This window comes from Solanum stenotomum, chromosome 5 (genome assembly GCF_019186545.1).
Source record: "Solanum stenotomum isolate F172 chromosome 5, ASM1918654v1, whole genome shotgun sequence".
NCBI lineage: Eukaryota > Viridiplantae > Streptophyta > Magnoliopsida > Solanales > Solanaceae > Solanum > Solanum stenotomum.
Window position 1 is genome coordinate 2,382,542 of NC_064286.1, and position 17,764 is coordinate 2,400,305.

Here is a 17,764-nt window from a genome sequence, read left to right on the forward strand (position 1 = left end):
GACGGTCCATCTTGCATTAATTTTGATAATTTCATTGAGTATCTATTATCTTCCACCAACATAAATATCGAATAGCTATGTTCAAGTATATATAATTCTTCCATCAATCCACATATGAAGTCACATTTTAAGGGTAAAAGTTAAGTACATGATTATGTAGGTATGTTGTTATTATCTTTCATAACTCATAAGTGCAATGGCATAGCTAAGTGAAAACAAGAGGTTCATTCAAAAAAAATAAAAATTGAAGGGCTTCTTTGTGTGGGGTTACTTCTTTGTCACCATGTGTAAGTTATGGATCAATAACAGACGAATCTTTTTAATTTTCTAAATGGTATTTGGTACCCACATTAAAGTCATCTAAGCCATGTAAGGCTCACTATTACAAACCAAGTTCATCACAATGTGGATATTGAGGTCACACATGTAGTCATGGGGTTGACAATAGCTATTGGAGCGAGAACAAGCAATAGGGCCAGATTAATTTAGGATCTGAGTTGAGTAATGGACATGAGAACGGTTTCATCAAAAGGGGTAGTGATTAAGTGATATGTGATTAAGGGAATATGCAAATTATTGAGTAAAGAGTCTCTCATTTCCATCCTTAGTCTAAACTTTCCATCCCCCTCTATTGATCTCTGTATTTTCTCAGTTAACATTCTTTGTTTCGTTTTAAAAATTGTTAGTTGTTAGTTGCTTGTTTTCATTTCTTAATTTAACTTGAGTTGTTACATCCACTCAGTGGGGAAAGAGCTTCTTTTTTTTTTTCATATTCAGAACTTGAACCCAAAATCTTTAATTAACTGATGAACAAAACAGCCCAATCGACTACACCATATTCTTTGTAGTCGCAACTCACTACTTATCAAACTAATATATTCTCAATAAGGTTTATATATAACTAATATAGCTTTGGAGTATCTTGTGTTTTTCTTCAAATATTGCATTCTTAGTATTAATATAGATAGAGAGAGTGGTTTCTTTTAAAGAAAAAAAAAAAAAACTTTACACCATAATATTATACAAGAGTTTTAATTAAAATGAAATTTTACAATAACAAAGAGAGCCGGAGGTGGATAAATTAGTCCAAATATCAAATCAAGAAAGGGGCTGGAATCATTGCAGCAAGGCAAGCTATCCTGGAGAACCTAAAATGAACAAAAACAACCATATGAAAAATTAGAAAATCATCGAAATTTACTCATCTGACTAATTTATAATATTTATCCAAGATAGGATGAACAAGAGAAAGCCACAAAATATCTCCATCATCATTCTCTTTTGGGGATGATTAATTAGGTTAAAGAAAAATACGATAGAAGATCATTGGTCTGATGCATTAAGTGAAATTAATTCTCAGAGAGTGACGAATTAAAAGAATAAAGTGATCCTTGTCATGATGTTTAGAGATCAAACGCGTAAAAATGGGGTTGAGGGTAGCTCACTTGGTGAGTTTTCGGTATTCTACTACTAAGGTGAAAGGTAAAAGGTTCAAACTCCATCAATAGCTTAGCGTCTCCTTCACCTCTCGTAACTTAAGTTGTACACCACGTGCAAATTAGGCGATATATTTAAATGAATAAGGATAAAGAAATGTGCACATTATTCCGAGTTTCAATAGTTGTTGTTAGTTTCATTGATTGACTCTACACTAATTTGTCGATCATAACTTTTTCTATTGCAACATTCAGATATATCAAATGCGTTCTATTCTGTATAAAATAATTTCAATCAACTTCCTCTATACCTGGATTTACCATTACGATAATGAGGGAGTTGATTGACAGACCGCGAAGCATCTACCGCGGCCTTCTTCTTCAAATTCCTGCCGGAATTAGCTACCACCATTCTCGGCGGTAGAACATGATCTGCATCTTCCGATATGGAGTAAAGAGACGGTTTCCATTCAGGGAATGAACCAGCTGATCTCGCCGATCCTCTTATCCTCCGTCGCCTCCGTTTATACATAATAATGTTGTTAATATCGGACGATGCTACAGAAGCTGTAGGTACAAGGATCTCCTCTTCTTCTTCAGTGCGATGTGCACGTTTTGATGAACAGCCACAACACGATACAAGTTCAACGAAAAACTTCATATTTACCAGGTATGTATGTGTATATAAACTTAGAAATAATGCTTGCACGCAAGGTGTTTGATAAAATGTCGAAGATAAATTGTGTTAAAGTTGTTTGATAAAATGTGTGTGACGGATTGCACAGAAGATGTTTGATAAAATGTGCATGATAGAATGCCTGAAAGGTGTTTGATAAAATGCGTCTGAGATTGCCAAAGAGAATGCCTATGATAGATTGAATGGTAGGTGTTTGATAAAATGCCTATGATAGATTGCCCGAGAAAGTGTTTGATAAAACACGTATAATAGAATATCCTGGAAAGGTGTTTGATAAAATGTCTTATGATAGATTGTCGGAGAAGTGTTTGATAAAATGCGTATGATAGATTGTTGGAAAAGTGTTTGATAAAACGCGTATAATAGATTACCTCGGAAAGGTGTTTGATAAAATGTCTTATGATAGATTGCAGGAAAGATATATACTTGATAAAATTGTGTATGATAGATTGCCGGAAAAGTGTTTGATAAAATGTGTGTATTTTTCTTTCTTACTTTCTATAGATCTCTTTGTTTACGTATCTTTTCCCCCCGCCGACTCTCTTTGTACAACGCACTCTCTTCTCTTTCTCTCTATGTTTGGATTTGGGAAATGTGTGTGTTAGTTTGGCTCAAATGGTTTTGCGAGAAGTGTGGAGACATTATAAACAAAGATGGTTGGTGAGTTTCCTACTATTAGAGCCAAATATAAAATTATTGGCTTAATACATAGTTTACCGTGTTGCTTGGACTCATCAGAAATGTCAATGTGTGTTGGATCCTTGATGAGCAATGCATTTTGGAGGATCCAACATGGGTGTGGGGCTAACATTTTTTAAGAGTTCGAGCAACATTACCCTTGATACACATCACTTAAGTATGCACTCGTGTCTCTTTTGTGTGTCATGTAGTAATAAAATGGAGTGTTTTAGACATAGTTTTGACACACGTTAGCGTGTAAGAGAGATTTCGCTACAAATTTGCGGATAAATTATGCATTATTTACGAATTACTTGCATTATTATCGTAATAATTTTTTTAGAGGTGGTATATGTTTTATGGTCTATTGCGAATATTTTTAGTTGTATGATTATATCATTCTTTTAGATAGAGATACATAAATAAAATATATGATATTTTTAACCGACTAAATAGTAAAACATGGTGATTTCTGGTGCTTGTTCTAATGAGAGATAACAAACATCCGATTAAATAGCTGAGATGTATCCAAGCTGACCTGAAGGTAGCTATTGAAACAAAGGAAAATAAAAACTAAATGTAATGATAACATCAAATTTAATTACTCCTATAAACTTTGCCGGCCGACAGAAAGTCAAGAGAGCTAATTAATTAAATTAATAAAAGTGCAAGATAATAATTTATATTGAGTCAGTGGATATCCATTATTATCACCAATAAATCCGAAAGAATCATGGCTAATTATTTCATCTACAAAATATTGTTTATGCTTAAATGTTCATATAAGGAAACCTGCGTTGCTTGCACATTAGACAATAAGTAAATTCACTTTTTTAAATAAGTCCAAGTAATTACAACGCTGAATGAATAAGTAAATATATAAATAAGAAACATAGATGGAAGAGTTTATTTGAGATTTGATTGATTCTGAATAAAAGAATTCATAATACAAGGAGGTAATCCGTTCCCTATCTCAGGTCTGAGATAATTGTTTGTTCAAAAACTATACGATAAAGGTTCAACAAACCCTCCCCCCCATCTGATACCTATATTCTATGGATTACGACATACCCAATTTAATTCCACAAGTAAGGTCTATAAAGATTAGAGTGTACGCAAACCATATCCCTACCTCATCATAAAAGGTAGAGACGTTTCCGAAAAACCAGAATAAAGTCACAGTCCAAGAATAAAGCACATGAGGGGAAAAGGTAGTAAAATGCACCAAACAAGGATCATGAAAACAGAACTTACTAAACATCCCAACAAAATTTAGCATGTTATAACTTCACTACAAAATGGTTTTTTTAACTGAATACTCAAAAATTGATCAGGATAAAATAACAAGGTAGAAAAGTAACAAGTGAAGAGCTTAAGCCTTGTCGGCCTTGGCAGCAGTAGCAGCGGCTTGACCACGAAGACGACCAGTCCTCCTTGCAGCAATAAGACCAACCTTTTGTCCAGGAGGTGCATCACGACGGACTGTACTGGCATGACCAATGTGTTGATGGTTACCACCACCATGGGGATGCTCCACAGGGTTCATAGCAACACCACGAACCTTAGGCCAGCAGTTCCTCTTCACACGGTACTTATGGTAAGCATTACCAGCTTTAAGCATTGGTTTCTCAGTACGTCCTCCACCAGCAACCTGACCAATCATTGCACGGCATCCACTGGGCACAATCTTTTTGGCTCCTGATGGGAGCTTGACCCTGTCGAGAGTTCAAATTTGATTAATCACATTCCATAACATCTGAAATACTTCTAACAGACAGAATGACCGTAGTATAACCACATTCCGTAAAACTAACATCTGTTAGAAATAATAGATAAAGACATTGGATACATTCTTTTTCCAGATAAAGCATCATACATATACAAAATCAGGTTTCACAAGGTAATTCCGAGTCTTTCTTCACCACCACGACAATGCACCTCAATGACAAACTTACAAACTAGTTTAGCACAATCGATATGATTTGGGGAAAGAAAGCTTCTCTCATAGCAAAGCTTCATTACTAGGACAAGATAATCTGATACAGTTAACCTCCTTCCCCAACTCCAACAGCACGGACTTCACATTACACTAGTCTATCCACATATTGAATAATAACACAACATTGGATCAGATAACTCAGGATAGCAACCCGACTTCAACGAACCATATCTTCGTCAAATTACACTAGCAAAGTACTCTTAAGCAGATACATATTTCAAAGGCAATATTACCGAAAAATACCGGTCAAAACTGAACCATTTCCCCCCACTAGTTCAACTTAACCATCATCTTGACTCAGCAACTATATCCAGCAATCAATCCATCAATTAATCATATAAATAGAAGCATTTTTCAAGTCAATTAATCAACCAACTACACCATATCAATCGAGTGCCATAGCCACATACAGTGAAGGGTAGCCAGTATATAGGTCAAATTATATTTTAGTATGTACAGATTAATTATTCAACACCCGCAACGGAATTTCTAGCTTCGCCACTGTATCAATCCTAAACTAGTGAGGTTAGCTAAAAGAATCAATTTTTTTTCAATCATACTAACAAAAGCATCTATAAGGGGTTTAAGAATATACAATTGAAACAAAACGTGTAATAATATATACCTAGTGGTACCATTATCAGGATTATGACTGATAACAATGGCGTAATCACCAGAACACCTAGCAAAAACACCACGGTCGCCAACTTTATGCTCAACGTTACAAACAACAGCTCCTTCGGGAATAGATCTAAGCGGCAACACATTACCAACCATAAGAGTAGCTTTTTTCCCACAGTACACAAACTGTCCAGTGTACATCCCTTCAGCGGCAACGAACAGCTCCTTCTGATGCTTGTACCTGAAAGGATGACGGAATGTCACGCGTGCAAGTGGTGCACCTCTCCCTGGATCGTGAATCACCTCTGTGATTACTCCTTTCAGGTATCCATTTCTCTCGCCGAAATCGAGGGTACGGAATCGGGCCGGACCTTTCCGGTGGTGGGTATGGGATTTGAAAACAGACCCAGCTCCCTTACGTTGTGCTCTGATCACACGACCCATTTCGCCGGTTTCTCTCTCTTCTCTCTCTCTACACTCTCTCGCCGGAGGGGTTTTGAGGAGAATGATAGGAAGAAGATGATATACTAGGGTTTTTAGAGGGTAATGTGTTGCCCTAGTTATGATTTGGGCTTAAGAAATTTGGTCCAAGAATGATTTTGAGCCCATATAGGGATATCATGGCCCAATATTAGTTTCCACTTTGATAAGGAGCAAGTGGACCGATAGTCGATTTGAGGATCGTTATTTAAGTCATAGCCGAAGTATATAACACTTTGTAAGTTTAACAGTTTTAGAATCAAGTTCAAGATTCACGGGGAATATTTAATCGTTATTTAAGTCATAGCTAAAGTATATAACTTTTTGTAAGTTTTGCCCTTTAAGAATCAAGTTCAAGACTCACGGGAATATTTAATCGTTATTTAAGTCATAGATGAAGTATATAACTTTTTTTTTTGTAAGTTTAGCCATTTTGAATCAAGTTCAAAACTCACAGGAATATTTAATCGTTATTTAATTTCATAGCTGAAGTATATAACTTTTTGTAAGTTTAGTTGTTTTAGAATCAAGTTCAAGACTCAAGGGAATATTTTATCGTTATTTAAGTCATAGCCGAAGTATATAACTTTTTGTAAGTTTAACTGTTTTAGAATCAAGTTCAAGAGTCACGGAAATATTGAATCGTTATTTAAGTCATAGCTAAAGTATATAACTTTTTGTAAGTTTAGCCGTTTTAGAATCAAGTTCAAGACTTACAAGAATGAAGTTAAAATTTATTCATGTCTGAAGTTGTATATGAGTCTGAAGTTTGACAAATTAATTGTGTAAGCAATTTTTCAACATTTTTGTTTGAAGTTTTGTTGGCTTGACAGGTTAAAACTTTTGATTCAAACTTGTATCTTGGTAAGTTTTATAGAGTGCTTATTTAGACCAAATATGTTTTAAGGAGTAGAGTGTTGGTTAATTAAGAATTCACACGTTCAAAAGATGAGAGTAGCGAAAATAAAAATGCTTAGATGGATGTGTGGACATACTAAAAGAGATATGAGGATACATGACAATGTGGGAATGACCTTTGTGGTGGACTAGATGTAAAAATGAGACTGAGATGGTTCGAACATGTAAAAAGGAGAAGTACAAATGTCCTAACGAGGAGGTACTAGAGATTGATATGTTTAAGGAGAGGTAATGGACATACTAGAAGGGATACAAGGATACATGACAATATGGGAATGACTCGTGGTGGATAAGAGATAGAAAATGAGACTGAGATGGTTCAAACACGTGAAAAGGAAGAATACAAATGTCCTAGTGAGGAGGTACAAGCAGGGGCGGCTCAAATCCGTTGGTGGCCTAAGGCCAAAATCAAACTAGAGGCCTTAAAAAAAAAATTAAAAATATTTTTATTTTAAATCTATTTTTCTAGCTTTTTGAGATGCAAAGTTGTTAATAACTTTTGTGTAGTCAATCTCTTCTAATAATTCTTTTTCAATCGATAATATAACCAAACCACTTCTAAAATTTATCAAGAGCACCTTTTTGAGATTTTATCAAGTTATCGACTTTTCTTTTTCTTTAAAGTTTTGAATGACCGGATTCATATTTTCTAGTTGACATATTAAATTCGAACAAATATTTTAAACACTATTTACAATATCAAATAAAAAATATAATAAACATAAGACACAAAACAAAAATAATATTAAAAATTAGAATGCTATTACCGAATTCAAGAACGATGAAGACTTGATTTCCGAAAATGAATTGGGCTGCTGCAATATATTTTTCTCTAAAGTTAAAATATAAACTATCAATAGAACAAGGAAATTCTTAAGTTTTGAATAAGAGAGAGATACTCCCTCTGTCCACTTTTATTTGTCATGTTGCGCTTTTCGAAAGTCAATTTGACTAATTTTTAAAGTTAAATTAGATTACATTAACTCGATATTTTTTTTAAAAAAAATAGATATTCAAAGACTATACGAAAAGTACTATAAATTGCAATTTTTTACATATCAATATGATGAAAATATACATCATAAAATGTTGGTCAAAGTTCTTATAGTTTGACTCTATAGAACAAGGAAATTCTTAAGTTTTGAATAAGAGAGAGATATAAGGTTAGAAAAAAGAAAGAGAGAAGAAATAGAAGAGAAGAAGAGAGGAGGATAGAATATATAAAAATAAAATTAGAAAAAGAATAAGGTAAAAAAAAGAAGATAACTTGTACATTAAAAAAAAAGACACAACTTTTTATTGGAAAGGGAAAAAGTAATTGTCATATCTATCCCTTCATTAATGTCGTTTGCATTTGTTGTCTTAAATCATTTTTTTTTTTTAGTTTAAACCTACCTAATTAACTAAAAAATGTGGCCCTCAATTTATTGGGGGCCTAAGGCCAAGGACTTTCTTTTATAACTTACCAGCCATCTCTGGGTACAAGAGATTGATAGTGATATGTTTAAGAAGAGGTAGATCGAAGAAATAATATTGAGAGATGAATAGACATGATATGACACATTTTCAACTTATTGAGGACATTACACTTGATAAGAGAGTGTAAAGGTCAAAGATTATGATAGAAAATTAGTAAGCAGTTGTACATTTTATCTATGTTATGTGGGAGAGCTTCACGCTGGTTTAGAACACTTTACTTCGTTCCCCTTCCCCTTATCAGTCTCATTATATGTGTAAGTGTTATTGTATTCCTTAATTATACAACTGTTGTTTCTTTTACTCGATTATTCGTACTATTTTGGTGTCATTACTTTTCTCTTCTCTTAATTATATGATTTTACTCTTGTATTTTTAAATCTATAAACGTTTTTCTTAAACTGAAGATCTTATAATAAATAACTTTTCTATTTTACTCAAGATAGAACTAAAATTTACGTACACTTCATTTTTAAAATTTCACTTATGAAATTAGACAGGTAGTTATTGAAGTACCTTAGTTCAAAGATAAGACTAAAAACAATACAATGTGAGAGGGTCCATAATAAGTTGGTCCAATAAAAATTGAATGTAATCATCAACTACTTCCATAAAAGGCAGTCATATATGTGAATGTGCAGGTCCTTATGGTCCCATGTACCCATTGTTTGTAGTGCCATAGGTTTTAATAATCCATTAGTACTAATCTAGTGGTTGACAATCTACCGTGTATGGTGAAATAGTTGAAATCTTTCTATCTTTAATTAAATATTTGAAGTTTGAATCGGAAAAACAAAAAACTTATTATTGGTGAGCATTTTACCCCCCTAAGTTAGTCTATTTATTCGATGTAAATTCAAATTAATCAGTTCGGTAAATTTCAAATTAACTATAGATAGGAAAGATTGTTAAGAGAGTTAGGATCTTAAGAGATCCTTTGCTTTGGAGTTATCTAATCAATCTATAAAAGATCCAAACAACCAAATAAACAAAAGATATACAAAGTTAATACTTAGAAGATTAGCATATATCTCCATCTAATCAACAATAGATCTTATATTTCCAAATTCTCTACAACCTTCCATCTAAATAGAGACTCTTATCCTACAATTTCAAGAAACTAATATGTAACTAATACATTACCAAAAAGTTATAGCGGCGTGTTAAGTACTCCGTCATTTTTAACTAGAAGTTTCAAGCATGGGTCATGGTAAGAAGTCTATCTTTGGAAGGAAACATTTTACCCTCGTAATAAAATTTTCTTCAAAACAGATACCAAATATCGAACGAGAAACACAACTACTATTATTATAAGTAAATATCTAAGTCACAAGACAACATTTTCTATCTTCGTGCTTCAAATCTCTGTCCTGTTTCAGTTTTCTTTTTCAGAATTCCTGTAAATTCAACAAAATGCAGTGTAATGTTCAGTCTGTAGCATAAAAAAGACACAAAATGTACAACACAAAATTGACTAGCAATTGGACTTAAAAAAAACTGGAAATAAGTGACATAGCATTATTTCACGTGAATAAACAATAGTTCACATGAGATGAAATCAGTTTGTGCTTGTATAAGAAATTTTTTCACTGGATCGGAATTTAAACTTGATGCGTTTAACATTATCATTGTACAGTACAATGATAATAGTAGAAATAGTGCCCACCGACTATTTTTTGGACACGTAAGTGAAAGATGAATATTGTTACGAAGTTTCAAATTCTACAGGTGGAATTCCTCGACAACGTGTTGGAGTTTCACATATGAAATTCGATACTTCATAATAGTGATTATTTTTCAATTACAGAGGTGGTAATAATTTTTGTGAATTTACCATATAAATTTGAGTTCAAATTAAAATTCTAGACTAACCATGATTGAAATTACTTAAAAAATCCAGACTCATAAAGGAGAAAATAAGTTGAGGGCATTTGAAGCATTGTCCAATATATAAAAAAAAATACTAGGTTCAATCAAACTCATAGAACATAAGATCACATCGGTTTTTAACTATCATCATAACTTGACAGTTGACTCATTATAGCAAGTTACATGTGAGACTCACCTATTTTCAATAACAACTACATCTCATTCCCAAACAGGTCGGATTCGACTATAACCACACAACAAAAGAGTAAAGGGAGGAAGAATTTTTACCATTTGGATTACAATGTGGTGGATCTTCAAAAAGTGAAAGTGAAAGTTGTTTATGAGCTAATCCAATATCAAAAAGTATAATCCCAGAATTAAGATCATCAACAATAATTCCTTTAACAGGTAGCCACACAAATAATTCTTCTTGTAAAAGTCCTTGAACACCATTAAGGCTACCATAAGTAAGATTAGCTTTTAAATAACTCTCATAAAAGGCTATTGTATCAAACTTAGTCAAACAAGGCCCATCTAAATAAACTTCAAGAAGCCCATTAGTTGATGAGTAATTATAAGATTTTACTTCTTTTGGAAGAAGACCATATGGTAAGCCTTTGGATTTTAGAAGATCATGAATGGACATAGTTGAAGAATGTGATAAAGAGATGAACAACAAGAAGAAAATGAGTAAAATAAGTTGAAATTGATGATAATATTGAAGAAAAGCCATGAATGATGGAAATGATGAGAGAGAAAGAAAGAGAGAGAGAGAGAAAGTGTTTTGTATTTTTTGGTTTGTTATCTTTTATGGTGTTAGATATTTCATCATGAAATTTTTAATACTAGAAAAAATATAACTATCCCAAACTTTTATATTTTATAAAATATCTATCATATATAGTTTGTATTGTTTTTATTTGAGCTTGCTCTCCGAGTTCACTTTCAATTACAACTAGTAATAATAGATTTTTTAATACAAATTAATGATATTTTTCTTTTATTTTTTTTGTTCTTTTTTTCAGATTCGTATTAGTTATGTTCACTATTATGGCTTTTCACGGAATATGTTTATTATGAAATGATAATATAAACTTCTATCGTTTTTAGAACTTATGAGAATATGTCATATTTCTTCATAAAGTAAAATATTTTCCTCAAATATCATGACCTAAGTTTAAGTGCCTATCTAGACACCAAAAATTAAAAACATCAATTTAAAGAAGATATTTATATATTATGTTTTTTTTTTAAAACTTTGTATTCAATTAAATTAAGACACATTAGTTATAACATCAAAAATATTAAGCCTTTTCGTGAAATTTAACAAAAGAGATTGCTCGAACAGTAAACACCGTTTAAGGTTGGTGGGTTCCAATTGGATTTAAGTAGTAGGCCCAAGTTAGATAGAAAGGGGACCCAAAAATACCAATTCATTTCATATTTCTTCTGTATTCGCCGGCGAAGACGTGATCTTGCTTTTCTCCTTTTCCGGTGAACTAATCTCCGTTCATTTTACCGGCGAAATTCAGTTTGTAAGTTAGTTTACACGAGTTATGGATTTTGTTTAAATCCAATTTTTATGATTAATTTTATAATTTTATCAAGTTAAAATGCATCATTATCGGTTTATCATGTTAACAAATTTTCTGACAATTTTCTTAATCGGTAAAATTAAGACCATAAAAGATGGAACTTTGATGATTTCATTGAAGTTGAAACAGTTGAAATTTTGGCAAAGCTAGAATCTTTGATCCATAGTTTCTTGTCCTTAGATTTCTTTTATTATATGTTGATTCCTTGTAGCTCGATAATCGTATTATTTTGTTACTATGTGCTGTTTTTGTTATTATGTGTTGCCTATTAGGTAGGGTAAGGTCTGCGTACACTCTACTGTCTTTAGCCACACTTTGTGGGATTATACGGGGTATGTTGTTGTTGCTAGTAGCTTTGAACTGAACCAAGTAGAAAATCAAAGTTTGGGTACTGAAAATGGACAGGTTTTGGTGATCAATAAAGTGGGTTAGAACTATGGGGTCTTAGGATTCATAGAGTTATTCGATATGTCTGAGGTGTGGACAAGCTGGTCCGGACTCACGGTTATTAATTAAAAAACATTTATTGCATATTTTTCTTGTTTCAACCTCCATCAAGAAGGTGTTTGTGACTAAGATAAACATTTATTGCATATATAGTGGGAGTACAATGCATGGAATTCTTAGTGTGGAGAAGAGTTTTTGTCTTTTTTACCGAGTTTGTTTCTACTATCACAACCTGTTGGCTTGAAAGCATGCTACTTTTATTTTTCCTTTAGTTTCCTAAAAAGATCAGATCCAAAATGTTCTTGAGAGCTTTGATTTCGACTTGCTGTTTTCGTGGCAATTTTGAGAAAGCTAGAGCTTGACTGGATCTTAATTCTTGATGTACTGCAGATATTTCCTGTGTTTTAGGATCAGAGAGATGCACAAAACCTTGTAATATCTGAAACTTGCAATTGTGTCATAAGTTTTCCGAAAATGGCATCTGACTACAAAGGTTTGTGTTCACCTTCCATCTTGTTCTTCTTTCTTCTTTCATTTGTTATGGATGTTATGATGAAACTTTTTCCTCTTGCATGTAATGTCTTACCTCACAGGAAAAGCTATTGTACTTATGGGTGTCAGCGGAGCTGGAAAATCGTAAGGTTTCAGCTTACTAATTTGGTTTAACCAAAAAAATTGTATAGGTCATTGATCAGTTTCTAACTGCTTGTATAGTCAAACTAGATCTTAACAAAGAACTTCAGATTATAGAAGCAAAGATATCTTGTTACTTGGCAAGGAGAAATGATTTGGATCACTGTAATGCAATACATGATAGTGAATGGTTTACTCTTTGTAGGAAACCTTTTTTTAAAAAAACTTGAAGCTTATTTGAACATGTTATTCCTATTTGATACGTCTCTGTGGTTCAATTTTCAAGTTCCGAACTTTTAAGTAATTCTTATGCATGCTGGCTCAGAACAATTGGTGAGATGCTTGGAAGAGCTGTTCATGGCCGCTTTCTTGATGCGGATGATTATCACTCAGAGTCTAACAAAGGTAAGGACTATGATCATGACTTATTAATTCAAATCATAGCTGATCAACGAGAGCATATTCCCAAGGGGTGCTTTTATTGACGATTTGTTTGATCAAAACAGAGAAGATGAAGAATGGGTTACCTCTTTCCGAGGAAGATCGTGTTCCATGGCTTGAAGCATTGAGGAATTCGCTGCGAAGAGGTTTAGTTGACAATGAAACACTGGTTCTTGCTTGCTCAGCTCTGCAAAAGCGGTACAGGGAAATCCTTAGATCTGCAGACCCAAATTATGAACCAGGTTCTTATGCAAGTATTGTTAAATTCGTGTTGTTGGATGTTGGGGATGAAGTGCTTGCCGCTCGGCTGGTCAAGAGAGCAGCTGAGGGAAAGCATTTCATGCCTGCAAATCTCTTGCAGACCCAACTGGATTTACTTCAGATTGATGAAGCAGAAGGGATACTTAAGGTTGATGCTACTATGGATCCTGACACCATATTGAAAACCATACAAACTTATGTCATCTGATCACAAGTCCACAAGAGATGAATTAAATTGATGATGAATTATTTTAAAGAAAAGTTTGTGATAAACAGAATTTTTATTGTAATATATATTTTTCATTGCATTTTTGATAGCAAGACATACATCTGAACAACATAGCTAAGAAAAATTAGATGAAACAAAGTAAGATGTTTCTCATTCAAGAGTGTTGTGACTATAGCAAAAGCAAAGAGACGATGGCACAAAATAAGATCAATAAAGAGAAGCTAAGTCTTTATTGTAATTCTTGTGGTCTGCAACACCAAACTAGCCATTCAATTCATGTTGTTCCATTGCTTGTTACCAGGAACCCAGTTTGGACACGTGGGACTGAAGTGTCTGGATATGACTCTCGAATTCAATAGCTCAACAAGGGGTGCAAATTTCACACATCGGGGTGTCTTGTATTGGTCAAGGGAAGCACCTAAGTTAACACAGTAATCCATGAGCTTGTCAAAAGTCCCAATTTCCACTATCCTGATTTCCAGAGGCCCAATGGATTTGTCAGAGGCACGCCCCTGGCGGTAGACGCTATTTAGAGATTCTTCAATGGTGAGGCAACAATCTTCAAAGACAGAAGGAGGAATTTGGGTAGAGCCATGCACATTGATCTCCCAGAATAGGACATAGTGGCCTGGAATGGTGGCGGTATCGGCATAGCTGGTGTACTCGGCTACATTTGCATCAAATGGTATCAGATTGTGCACTGCATATTTCACTGCATTTTGTAGCTCAGCTTCATCAGTCTTGTCGGAATCAATGCTCAAGATTACATTTTCCCGACATACAAAGTAGAATTGAGGTGCATTGTTCTTGTATCCAGCAACTCGAAGCACATCACCCACCCTGTATCTATAAAGTCCTGAAATGGTACAAGTACAAGCAAACTAATCATTAGCAGACATGTTGGACAGACAAATTGTAAAAAAGAAAGGAGAAGAGCATTTTGTTTGGCATTTGAAATTACCTGAATATGTGGTAACAACAAGCTCGTACTCCTGTCCAATCTGGACGTCAACCAAATCGACTAATTGATTTTGTTCTTTCTCATTACGCGACTTGGACATGGAGGTAGAATTGATTACTCCATTATCTCTGTGAATTGGTGCAAACTCAAAGTAACACATGGTGGGAATAAAGGTGTAAGAGATTTTGCTGGGCTTACAAAACGGGTTCAGGTTGATTGCAAAGGGGCATTCCGAGGAACCATACATGGGAGAGACAAGAGGGAGGCCATTGCTGTAGTAGTCAAGGGTAGGTATATACTGTGACATGCTTCCGGTTACAACAACATCCACATACTTGGTATTGGTCCACAACCTAGCTATGATCCCTTGCCATGAATCCTTACTGCATTCAGCTTCGATGAAATCAGCTAACTCTGGGTCAGGTTTGAGGATTTTCATCACTGACTCTCTCACTGACTGATCTGTAATTTGAGTGTTAATGGTTCCCATCCGAATATCTTTACAAAGTAGAGACCAGTGTTTTTCTAGGAATCGGATGGCACGGACAAAGCTGGATGCAAAGTATGAGCCAACCCTGAGTACTTCTTTGTGCTGGCAGAGGCCACATAGCATTTGGGAGTACATGCTTTGGTAAGAGTCTGGGCAGAGAATGGTTTCAGCGGGACTAGTGTAGTTTGTATAAGGGTTACGATGCCTGTCGTGGAAATAAGGACTCTTGTAAATACTTGTTAAAACTGGACGAGCTGGTAATCCTCCTGGGGTCTTGGCTTCAGACTTTATGGACAAGAAATACATTCCTTTGCCCTTCTCCAAATCTGGAACAAATTGGCTTATCACAGACATCGCAAGGCTGCGTTGCTGAAATCTCTTCCCAAGTTCTTCTTGAATTGTTGGCATAAGTTTTCTCTCCCCTCCGGACGTCCCAGAACTGCACGTACACAATGCCCTTTAGCAGAAACTAAAGACAAATGATTCACATTCAAGAACGAGAAAATCTTAACGGAGATACACATGATGTGAATTGTGTACTTCATAATAGTTGAGTAATAGTCACAACCACATCTGACGTATCTCTTTTTTGAGAGTTTCATACCTGAACTATCAAGTATTGGTGTTTCCCTACCTGAACTATCACAATTTATTTATCAAAACACATCTCGAAGCTGACTAGATCAAGTGTTTGAATACAATCGCAAAAAGTGTGTGACAAGTTAATTTGCCCACAAGATTTCATCCATATGGCAACTAATTCATTAAAATCGAAGCGTGTTATGATAAATAGTTGACAATAGTTTAGGTTGGAAACTCGAAACATCTGATAGTTTTCTTTTGATAATGGTAAGTTCTCGAACATCACTTTAGTGTGATTTGACCATTATCTTTTGTTTTTTGTTTTTCCAATTAATTCCTTTGATTATCCGCGTGGAGTGCCATTTGGCACCATTTTTAACCAAGAAAGAGTGCACCATGCACCATCAGATATTTTGTCAAGGTATGTTTTGATAAATTGTTGATGATAGTTAGGTAGGAAACACGTAGAAAACTTCCAGAAATGTGATACTTCATGTGTTTTTGACCTTTATCTCTGTACGAAGTAGTACACTATTAAGACGGAGATGCACATTTTGTAAAGACAAACCTTGTCAAGAATCCAGAGATGGGTTGGGAGCAGAGGATTAGAGATTTATCACCATTGGCTATTCGGTTGATATCAGACTGAATATCTTCGTAGGTGATGACGGGCATGACTTTCTTGAATGTCTCTCTATCGGTGTGACCATTGAGATCATGGCGTTGCAAGTACTCAATGTTGGCATTTCTGGAGAGGATTTCTGCAAGGACTCTCCTTTGGACCTCATCAACGTTGGTCGTGACCTCTTCAATGAACTGAAGACACTTCTTGTTTAACTCCGCGATACTACAATCAGTGGCCTTCTTCCAGCTGTTTGGTACCTCAGGTATAATTCTTTCCATATTACTAAAGACCTATCTGAGTCAATGATTTGTTACAATGGTGAACAATAGGTTCAACTGAATCCATTATTTACTCGGAAATATATCACGTCCGTCCTTTTTGAACTTTGTCTCTGATTGTACAAAAATATGTTTCACTACATATAAATTTTCTTTTTGATTATTGTGATCTGGATCTAGATCAAAACTAACCTAAAAATCTGTTCCCATAAGTCTCAAATATCTTGTTGTCTTTTTGTTTATTCTCAGGTACAACTGGATTCTGAAATGTGAACTATAAGTTAATTAATATAAAATTAATTTATTTAGCAAATTCGACTTTGTGATGCAATGTGCTCATACATCCACGCGTTGTGCTCTTACCAGTAGACTAATGCCTTAGGCACTAGAAGTATGCTATCATTTACAGAAAATTTCTGTTTTTTTCTTCTTTCTGAAATGCTTTTGAGCGGAGAAAGATAGAGGGATGAACCTATATTATCCACCAAGTTTCTAACAGTACGTCATTGATCCTCGAAACTTTTTCGATTATCAAAAAGAAAAGAAATGTACAAATCAACAAAGAATATAAAACAACATGGTCAGATCATTACTTAATTGCAGAAAGTTGCGATAATAATAATAATATTTCCCATCCGTCTGACATTTTTTTTTAAAAAAAATATACATGTTAAGTTATGACAAAAGATATGGTCAGACAATCATTTACATGTGTTTTATGTCATCATGTGTTTAATTTTATTTTTCCCCTTCAAATTTCATGTGGAACTTTTTTTTTTTTTCTAACCTGGTAATCGGTACCAATATTGGAGCCTGACAAAAATCAGATTTGCGATTTGCAGGCCCCATTTATTGGGGTGGTGCTCCCAACAATTCTCTTCTAGGGCTCAAACCCGAGACTTCTGATTTAACTTAAACTTCACATTTCACCTTAACGACAAGTTTTTATTAGACACACAAATTTTATCGCATGTTTCAGATAAAATATTATTTTGTTATTGGTAGCTAGTGTGGTGTATTAGTTGAGTGGGTTAACTGCTCTACAAGT

At 34.4% G+C, this 17,764-nt stretch overlaps 5 protein-coding genes and 1 pseudogene across 9 annotated transcripts in view; 2 read left to right on the plus strand and 4 right to left on the minus strand.

Moving 5' to 3' along the window:
* Positions 1 to 1,059: 1,059 nt before the first annotated feature.
* LOC125865779 (uncharacterized) lies at positions 1,060 to 2,368 on the minus strand. Its single transcript, XM_049546027.1, has 2 exons — positions 1,748 to 2,368; positions 1,060 to 1,148 (listed from the first exon to the last, which is right to left on the minus strand). The coding sequence occupies exons 1-2, from the start codon at positions 2,095 to 2,097 to the stop codon at positions 1,094 to 1,096; spliced, it is 405 nt and encodes a 134-aa protein (XP_049401984.1). The 5' UTR covers positions 2,098 to 2,368; the 3' UTR covers positions 1,060 to 1,093.
* A 1,642-nt stretch (positions 2,369 to 4,010) lies between these two features.
* On the minus strand, positions 4,011 to 5,998 carry LOC125865771 (60S ribosomal protein L8). The gene is made up of 2 exons (XM_049546016.1): positions 5,436 to 5,998; positions 4,011 to 4,526 (listed from the first exon to the last, which is right to left on the minus strand). The coding sequence occupies exons 1-2, from the start codon at positions 5,873 to 5,875 to the stop codon at positions 4,184 to 4,186; spliced, it is 783 nt and encodes a 260-aa protein (XP_049401973.1). The 5' UTR covers positions 5,876 to 5,998; the 3' UTR covers positions 4,011 to 4,183.
* A 3,494-nt stretch (positions 5,999 to 9,492) lies between these two features.
* Positions 9,493 to 12,324, minus strand: LOC125865413 (uncharacterized). Its single transcript, XM_049545607.1, has 3 exons — positions 12,319 to 12,324; positions 10,463 to 10,979; positions 9,493 to 9,702 (listed from the first exon to the last, which is right to left on the minus strand). Exons 1-3 carry the CDS (start codon positions 12,322 to 12,324, stop codon positions 9,650 to 9,652), a joined length of 576 nt encoding a protein of 191 aa, XP_049401564.1. The 3' UTR covers positions 9,493 to 9,649.
* LOC125865772 (gluconokinase-like) overlaps positions 11,594 to 17,764 on the plus strand; it is a 47,621-nt gene continuing 41,450 nt past the window's right edge. The window contains exons 1-5 of one of the 5 annotated variants that reach the window (XM_049546021.1): positions 11,594 to 11,709; positions 12,625 to 12,709; positions 12,810 to 12,852; positions 13,175 to 13,254; positions 13,356 to 13,891. In XM_049546021.1, the coding sequence (XP_049401978.1) occupies positions 12,691 to 12,709; positions 12,810 to 12,852; positions 13,175 to 13,254; positions 13,356 to 13,759 (546 nt within the window). In that variant the 5' untranslated portion in view covers positions 11,594 to 11,709; positions 12,625 to 12,690 and the 3' untranslated portion in view covers positions 13,760 to 13,891. The other 4 variants (XM_049546020.1, XM_049546019.1, XM_049546017.1 and 1 more) reach the window with 4 other exon arrangements.
* On the minus strand, positions 14,042 to 16,748 carry LOC125865768 (indole-3-acetic acid-amido synthetase GH3.6-like). Its single transcript, XM_049546013.1, has 3 exons — positions 16,382 to 16,748; positions 14,742 to 15,670; positions 14,042 to 14,636 (listed from the first exon to the last, which is right to left on the minus strand). The coding sequence occupies exons 1-3, from the start codon at positions 16,714 to 16,716 to the stop codon at positions 14,050 to 14,052; spliced, it is 1,851 nt and encodes a 616-aa protein (XP_049401970.1). The 5' UTR covers positions 16,717 to 16,748; the 3' UTR covers positions 14,042 to 14,049.
* LOC125865770 (indole-3-acetic acid-amido synthetase GH3.6-like) overlaps positions 16,655 to 17,764 on the plus strand; it is a 53,334-nt pseudogene continuing 52,224 nt past the window's right edge.